The sequence below is a fragment of the Coregonus lavaretus genome (genome assembly GCF_964263955.1).
Source record: "Coregonus lavaretus genome assembly, chromosome: 8".
In the NCBI taxonomy this organism is placed as follows: Eukaryota; Metazoa; Chordata; class Actinopteri; order Salmoniformes; family Salmonidae; genus Coregonus; species Coregonus lavaretus.
The window spans coordinates 51,223,418-51,232,356 of NC_139995.1; the positions used below are offsets into that span (position 1 = coordinate 51,223,418).

Consider the following 8,939-nt stretch of genomic DNA (forward strand, 5'->3'; position numbering starts at 1 on the left):
TTATTCTTACTTTTTTGTTTAAAATAAATGCACTGTTGGTTAAGGGCTGTAAGTAAGCATTTCACTGTAATGTCTGCACCTGTTGTATTCGGCGCATGTGACCAATAAAATTTGATTTGATTTGATTTGATAAATCGAGGGCCGAGGGGGCAATGTTAGTGAATTGGACCTCCACTTAAGATGGCAATCAAACTGCATCCGGTTTCGACGAGGAAAAGTGGCTGGCGCAAGGGCTGAAGTGGTAAAAAATAACGTGTTTGGACTGCAACCCTTCTGTGCTTTCTTTGAGTTGAATAATGTTTCCCTATGCGTCACACAGGATGATGTCATTACGTTCAGATAAGTACAGTAGATACAATGTTGCTGCTACGGTCCAATCGGTTTCATCTCGTAATGCTGTCATTGGTCTAAAATTAAACGTTTGAATTCCAATCTCAACATACAGTATAAACTAAAGTTTATTTAGTAAACTACACACACAAAAATCTGTCATCAATAAAAAGGGAATGTTATGAACATTTACTTTGAGTAACAGTCAGATGTCATTTACAAAATGTTGATTAAAAATAAAACTTGGCATTCAACTTCCCATGAAAAAAACAACAACAATATATACATATTATGCTGTCATCTTTAGGAAACAAGTTATATACAGTTGAAGTCGGAAGTTTACATATACTTAGGTTGGAGTCATTAAAACTCGTTTTTCAACCACTCCACAAATGTCTTGTTAACAAACTATAGTTTTGGCAAGTCGGTTAGGACATCTACTTTGTGCATGACACAAGTAATTTGTCCAACAATCGTTTACAGACAGATTATTTCACTTAATCACAATTCCAGTGGGTCAGAAGTTTACATACACTAAGTTGACTGTGACTTTAAACAGCTTGGAAAATTCCAGAAAATGATGTCATGGCTTTAGAAGCTTCTGATAGGCTAATTGACATCATTTGAGTCAATTGGAGGTGTACCTGTGGATGTATTTCAAGGACTACCTTCAAACTCAGTGCGTCTTTGCTTGACATCATAGGAAAATCAAAAGAAATCAGCCAAGACCTCAGAAAAATTATTGTAGACCTCAACAAATCTGGTTCATCCTTGGGAGCAATTTCCAAACGCCTGAAGGTACCACGTTCATCTGTACAAACAATAGTACGCATGTATAAACAATATGGGACCACGCAGCCGTCATACCGCTCAGGAAGGAGACATGTTCTGTCTCCTAGATATGAACGTACTTTGGTGCGAACCGTGAAGCACAGAGGTGGCAGCATCATGCTGTTGGGGTGCTTTGCTGCAGGAGGGACTGGTGCACTTCACAAAATAGATGGCATCATGAGGAAGACATCAGTCAGGATTATTATTATATTATTTTTTTAAGTCATTTAGCAGACGCTCTTATCCAGAGCGACTTACAGTTAGTGAGTGCATACATTTTTCATACTGTTAAAGCCGCTGTAAAGTTAAAGCTTGGTCGCAAATGGGTCTTCCAAATGGACAATGACCCCAAGCATACTTCCAAAGTTGTGGCAAAATGGCTTAAGGACAACAAAGTCAAGGTATTGGAGTGGCCATCACAAAGCCCTGACCTCATTCCTATAGAACATTTGTGGGCAGAACTGAATAAGCGTGTGCGAGCAAGGAGGCCTACAAACCTGACTCAGTTACACCAGCTCTGTCAGGAGGAATGGGCCAAAATTCACCCAACTTATTGTGGGAAGCTTGTGGAAGGCTACCCGAAACGTTTGACCAAAGTTAAACAATTTAAAGGCAATGCTACCAAATACTAATTGAGTGTGTAAACTTCTGACCCACTGGGAATGTGATGAATTAAATAAAAGCTGAAATAAATAATTCTCTCTACTATTGTTCTGACATTTCACATTCACATTCTTAGTGGTGATCCTAACTGATCTAAGACAGGGAATTTTTACTAGGATTAAATGTCAAGAATTGTGAAAAACTGAGTTTAAATGTATTTGGCTAAGGTGTATGTAAACTTCCGACTTCAACTGTAGGTGAACACAGAACGTACCTTGGTAACACTATTTGAACTGTACATCATAACAGTGTCATTATGGTCATAAACATGACATAACAAGTGTCAAAAGATGTAAAGGCATCTTATGTCACTGAATGTCAAGTGACAAGGCAGTGTCATTTTGCATGTATTGCAAACAGTTACAGGTGTAATGACATGTTGACATAGTTAATGTAACTTATTATGAAGCTAATATTATGAAGCTGTCATGACGTACAGTGTTACTCATTTAATCGGTCATGTCATAAAATGCTGTTCATATATCCATTGGCATGGCATAACCTCCAAGAAATATGGTAGCTAGATCGATCCAGTATGAGTAGGTAGATGATGTTCATGAGAATCACTTGCGCGCCCTTGTGGCAGTATACTGTATTGCACGTCCATAACACCCCATAGCAGAATCAAGAGTGATGCCTCTGTAATATGGCTGGACAGCTCAGTCTCCTGTCCAACAGCTCCCTGGTGTGACCACATTCACAACAACACCTTTGACCAGCCGATGCCCCATACTCCTTCAAAACCTAATAAAAAAAAAAGAGAGAATAGTAATTAACAAAACAGATATTTCTCATCCTACCAAAAAGGCCACCTGTACAGAAAGAAACGTAATTTCGGCAGCCATTACAGCGGTCACTCAGAGTAATGCAGCTCATGGTCAGGTCAGGATCTGGAACAGAGGACCACTCACAGTGATCGTCTCACTTGCCTCCCTGCCTTGTGTCTCCATACTCTTCTTCTGCAATTTCACTGCCCACGGCAAGAGGCTGGAAGAAGACTGCTCAAACTTGACTCTGCTGTTGGCGCTCTTGGCACTGCCAGCTCTGTTGGCCCCAGTGCGGGTGGCGAGGGCAGCCGGGGCGGACTGGGAACCCGTAACGGACGGAGGGGAGATGGAGGAGGCTGAGGTGGAGGGGAGCGTTTGAGGCCTCGTAGGGCCCCTCTGGCTAAGCCTCTTGTTCATGACGAAGGCAAAGGTCCTCTGCTCCTCACTCAGCTGACGCATGCAGGTGAGCTGCTGCTGCTCCAGCCTCTTCAGAGTCTGGACAGAGGGGAAATGACCAGAGAAAGGGAGAGCAAGGGAGGAAGTGACTAAACGGCCATGTTGGAATGGACAAAAGTAGCAGTGTCATTTGATCTGTTGAGCAAGTGCATGAGATATTTGTTCTTTATCTTGTCAGTACAGTTAGGGCTAAGGTTAGGGTTAAAGTTAGGACTAGTGGTTGACATTACTTGAAATCACATGGTTGTAGTTAGAATGTGTACTCCCACCCTTCCCAGCCTGGCCAGATAGTGAAGACTGAGTTGGAATACTGTTTTTTTCCCTCTCTATTTGTTAGGTACTGGGTGTCCTCTGCAGAACCACAGACTATACTGAACAGATCTAAAAGGAACATGAATTACATTAATAGGGTTGTAAATGTGTGACTAGACCGCCAGTTGCCATGGGTCTAATTTGAGTCTCCATTTTGGGGACATCACGTTTGCCAATTAATCTGCACCACTGACATCAAAGACCGTGGAGCTGAGAAATAGTATTTGTTGTGATTTATTTTGAGGGAAATATTGCATTATGTAAATAAAGACAAAAATATATGGACATTACCAAGAGATTTATGCACTTTTGAATATTTGATCAAAATGAAACAAAAACACTACCCTTTTGCATACCCAGCTAGCACATTTGGTTCTTTGGAAGTTGTGGGAATGTGTGTTTTTAGTTTCACATTGGTTGTGTGAATGAAGCCATATGTTTCCTGACTGGTAAAACTGAAGGATTTTTAAGCATTCTAAGAACAGAAGTGAAAATTTCGCCTGTTCTGGGAACGATTATTTTTATGTTGCAGGGAGGTTCCGAGAAAGTTTCCCTGGGAGGTTTTATTAATGCTCTGAGAATGGAAATTATAGGTTATTTAGAGGTTTTTGAATAACTTCCTTAAAACGTTCAATATGTTTCAATAAGACTTTTAATAACACTGCTAACTTCTTTGGGGTTAACTTTTTTTTAACTCCAAGCACAGATAGGACACATGGAAATAAATGTCCTTAGGCATTAATCAAGCAAAACATATATTTATTTATTGTGACACGGCATCAGCACGATTCAAACCTATAATCTTCTGTTCTCTATCCATGGAATTAGTCCACTGAACCACCAGGATGGAGCTAGCATGCCATGTTTTTTTACGCATACAAAGCTGTTAATTTTAGTATTTTCAAACAGACCATATTTCAAAGGAAACAAGAACTCATTAAGATTGGGTGTGGCCAATTAGTGGGGGCGGCCAACACACCTGAACAAACTTAACAAAATAGAGGATAGAGAGTTTTGTTGATGCTGAGAACAGAATGTATATGTTTTTTTTTGTTGCTAATTGGGCCACTTTTCTGTTGTCTGAGTGAGGGAAATGCTCATTGAAGAGGACTATGTATTTTGAAAGATAAAACATTGAGGATTAGAATAAATACCACTGTGATGTCATACAAACAAGCCAAACATCACAGTACAGTTGAAAAATATATGGCAAATAGAAATCCAATATGGATGGTGTTAAGAGATAGATGGGTGGTGTTGAATGGAGTTGAAGGATGGGACTAATAACAACTAACAACAACAAGATAACTAATGTAAAGCATACTGTGCCCATAATAAGTATATAGGTTATAGGTTGAGAGCTTTTGTGAAAGAGCACAGTTAGAAAGATATGGCATATAGAAGCAAACCAGATGGACATCATGAAAATGATTGGAGAGGTTGAGGGTAGAGGAAGTTCAGGAGCAAAAACAAAGAAAATATAATTATTGTAAAATTGACTGTGTCCATAAAATGTATATAGTATGTATAAGCTGGAAGTAGAGGCCTAAGCATTGTTGTTCACTAGTTTACTCCAATTAGGGAAGGTGTTTTGGGGGTTGGAAAGTAATAAAGGGAAATATATTTTTTTTAAGGATATGTATATGTGTATGTATGTATGTATGTATATATATTTGCGAGAAAAAACAACATATGGGGGATTGGAAGTGATGCAGACAATTACATTGATGGAAGTTACAATCTGCAATATTAAAGCTGATCTACCCCCCCCCCCCCCCCCCAAAAAAAAAGCCTAACACCAAAATGTGCACTTCACATTTCCATATCATAAAACTCTTACCATAAACAGTGTCAATGTTTATGATCACTATGTTTGATGTACATTTACAAGATGACATGGCGTCAACACCCTGGGTTGTTCTGAACAGAATGAGCCCGTTTGTTTATTGTGAAGAACAGTAACCGAGGCACACGCACCTGAATGCACTCATGACTCATTTCTATGCGCACCAAAACTATGATCTGTTTCCCTGAATTGCCTTGTGAAAGCCTAACACTAATATCATATTTTATAACTTAGCTAGTCATGTTGGCAATAGAACAACCTATCAAATGTTGCCCACCTGACCCAGATTGCGATTTATAATGGACGTTTTTGGATTTTGTAAACAACAACAGTAATTGTGTGATTGCTGGGATGCAGGGTTGTGTTCTAAACAAAATAACTACAAGTGTGCTTGCTCTAGTTCCTCAACAGCACAGCTAGGAGAGCTATAAAAAAAGCACCATATACAGCGCATTCGGAAAGTATTAAGACCCTTTTACTTTTTCCACATTTTGTTATGTTACAGCCTTATTCTAAAATTGATTAAATAAAAAAATTTCCCTCATCAATCAACACACAATACCCCATAATGACAAAAAATAAAATTCCAAAATACCTTATTTACATAAGTACTCAGAACCTTTGCTATGAGACTCGAAATTGAGCTCAGGTGCATCCTGTTTCCATTGATTATCCTTGAGATGTTTATTCAACTTCATTGGAGTCCACCTGTGGTAAATTCAATTGATTTGACATGATTTGGAAAGTCACACACCTGTCTATATAAGGTCCCACAGTTGACAGTGCATGTCAGAGCAAAAACCAAGCCATGAGGTCAAAGGAATTGACCGTAGAGCACCGAGACAGGATTTTGTCGAGGCACAGATCTGGGGAAGGCTACAAAAACATTTCTGCAGCATTGAAGGTCCCCAAGAACACAGTGGCCTCCATCATTCTTAAATGGAAGAAGTTTGGAACCACCAAGACTCTTCCTAGAGCTGGCTGCCCGGCCAAACTGAGAAATCGGAGGAGAAGGGCCTTGGTCAGGGAGGTGACCAAGAACCCGATGGTCACTCTGACAGAGCTCCAGAGTTCCTCTGTGGAGATGGGAGAACCTTCTAGAAGGACAACCATCTCTGCAGCACTCCACCAATCAGGCCTTTATGGTAGAGTGGCCAAACGGAAGCCACTCCTCAGTAAAAGGCACACGACAGCCCGCTTGGACTCTCAGACCATGATAAACAAGATTCTCTGGTCTGATGAAACCAAGATATTTGGCCTGAATGCCAAGCGTCACGTCTGGAGGAAACCTGGCACCATCCCTACGGTGAAGCATGGTGGTGTCAGCATCATGCTGTGCAGATGTTTTCCAGCGGCAGGGACTGGGAGACTAGTCAGGATGGAGGGAAAGATGAACGGAGCAAAGTACAGAGAGATCCTTGATGAAAACCTGCTCCAGAGCGCTCAGGACCTCAGACTGGGGTGAAGGTTCACCTTCCAACAGGACAACGACCCTAAGCACACAGCCAAGACAACGCAGGAGTGGCTTCGGGACAAGTCTCTGAATGTCCTTGAGTGGCCCAGCCAGAGCCCGGACTTGAACCCGATCGAACATCTCTGGAGAGACCTGAAAATAGCTGTGCAGCGACGCTCCCCATCCAACCTGACAGAGCTTGAGAGGATCTGCAGAGAAGAATGTGAGAAACTCCACAAATACATGTGTGCCAAGCTTGTAGCGTCATACCCAAGAAGACTCGAGGCTGTAATCGCTGTCAACGGTGCTTCAACAAAGTACTGAGTAAAGGGTCTGAATACTTATGTTAATGTATATTTCAGTTTTGTATCTTTAATACATTTGCAAAAATTTCTAAAAAACAGTTTTTGCTTTGTTATTATGGGGTATTGTGTGTAGATTTGAGGGAAAAAAACGATTTAATCCATTTTAGAATAAGGCTGTAACGTAATAACAAAATGTGGAAAAAGTCAAGGGGTCTGAATACTTTCTGAATGCACTGCAGTTGAAGACTCTTATTTGAGTCATAAAAGTGCATTGAAATTACTTAGGAACTGTGTACACTTTGGAGAGGTGTGTGGCCACTTGGAGACACAAGTTAGTCCTCTCACTCAAACCCTTGCCTACCCCACATTTTCCAGGAATATTCTTATCATGCTACTTAATGTATGCAGTATTTTCAGATTTCGCTATCAACAAATGCGGCGAAAAGTACAGTAAATGTAAAATGCACATAATAATAATAATAATAATAATATGCCATTTAGCAGACGCTTTTATCCAAAGCGATTTACAGTCATGCGTGCATACATTTTTGTGTATGGGTGGTCCCGGGGATCGAACCCACTACCTTGGCGTTACAAGCGCCGTGCTCTACCAGCTGAGCTACAGAGGACCACATAAAATCAAGTAATAATAATATGCCATTTAGCAGACGCTTTTATCCAAAGCGATTTACAGTCATGCGTGCATACATATTTTTTTGTTTTGTTTGTATGGGTGTGTAACCCACTACCTTGGTGTTACAAGCGCCGTGCTCTACCAGCTGAGCTACAGAGGACCACACAGTGTAATGTTTGGATTCTGTTTTGTGTCAGGTGAACTGTTGTGTCCTCACCTTTGGTCTAATAATTTCCCCATAATCTCCAAACTGTTCCCTTTCAATTGCTACCATTGTTATCCAAATGCTTTTCATATCTCTTCTGTAAGAAACATTTCAATTTAGCCCTATCCATATTGGCCAATTCCCACGAGTGTAAAGGGTTAAGCTGAAAATGAATAAGTCACCAGCTAGTTTCACTGCCTAGACAATTATTTACACAGTTAACAGAGCAGTAACTGAAATTATTGAAAGTCACGTGATGCTTCTAACTTTCAATGAAAAGTGAATATATGCTTATAGGAACATGAATAGGCTATTTATGCAATCTGCAACTCAACATTTGAATCAGTTGAATCAGCTAAACAATCTTGTAACAAGCCTAGTAAAATATAGCCGACAATTGTATGCTATAAGTTAATAAAGTTAAACACAAGTCTAAATATGTGGGTTATATTCAAACAAGCGAAACAGAAGGAAAATATTAAAATACAAAATAACACAGTAAAAAGAAGAACGTTACCTTCATAAGTTGCTTCTGTTCCTTTATGAAATTATTGTTCACAGTTTGAGAAGCGGTCATTAAATCTGAGGCACAGAGCGAATAAATTGGATCGCTTCTGTAGAGACATGACAGCGAGAAGGATGGATTGGCATCCATTTCGTATATAAGAACTATCAACGACAGGAATCAACTGTACTTTTGAACTTCACATAGCCTATTCGCAGTTGACCTGTAGGCTACAACAAGCTATTCGCAGTTGATCTGTAGGCTACAACAAGTGCATGCGACTATAAGCGCAACAATACCTGAAGCGTGCAGTCTGTTGGTTCCCGCATCCGATCGTAGGCAATTGCCCCACCCACCCATCAGCATCTCGTCAGCAACACTAAAAAAGTACTTCCGGGTCATAGTATTTCGGAAATGTTCAAAATAAAAGTCCACCACGTAATAGTTGAAAAGTGCAATTTACTGTGGGTGGTCTCAGACGATCCCGCAGGTGAAGAAGCCTGATGTGGAGGTCCTGGACTGGCGTGGTTACACATGGTCTGCGGTTGTGAGGCCAGTTGGATGTACTGCCAAATTCTCTAAAACGATGTTGGTAGAGAAATGAACATAACATTCTCTGGCAACAACTCTGG

General features: G+C 40.5%; 1 protein-coding gene across 2 annotated transcripts; it reads right to left on the reverse strand.

The window, feature by feature from the left end:
• Window positions 1-440: 440 nt before the first annotated feature.
• On the reverse strand, window positions 441-8,648 carry LOC311133858 (uncharacterized protein). 2 transcript variants are annotated; one of them, XM_084167462.1, is made up of 3 exons: window positions 8,320-8,644; window positions 2,754-3,086; window positions 441-2,568 (listed from the first exon to the last, which is right to left on the reverse strand). In XM_084167462.1, exons 1-3 carry the CDS (start codon window positions 8,455-8,457, stop codon window positions 2,449-2,451), a joined length of 591 nt encoding a protein of 196 aa, XP_084023588.1. In that variant the 5' UTR covers window positions 8,458-8,644; the 3' UTR covers window positions 441-2,448. The 2 variants fall into 2 exon arrangements, with proteins under 2 accessions (XP_084023588.1, XP_084023587.1); XM_084167461.1 differs by having other exon boundaries at window positions 1,382-2,568; window positions 2,736-3,086; window positions 8,320-8,648.
• Window positions 8,649-8,939: the final 291 nt, after the last annotated feature.

Excerpts from the sequence above, each read along its gene's own strand:
- LOC311133858 (XM_084167461.1), bottom strand. The coding sequence starts at position 8,457 with ATGGATGCCAATCCATCCTTCTCGCTGTCATGTCTCTACAGAAGCGAT. Across the intron at positions 3,087-8,319 it reads AACAGAAGCAACTTATGAAG|ACTCTGAAGAGGCTGGAGCA; the intron begins GTAACGTTCTTC and ends CCCTCTGTCCAG. Across the intron at positions 2,569-2,735 it reads AGGCAAGTGAGACGATCACT|GTTTTGAAGGAGTATGGGGC; the intron begins GTGAGTGGTCCT and ends TTTTTTTATTAG.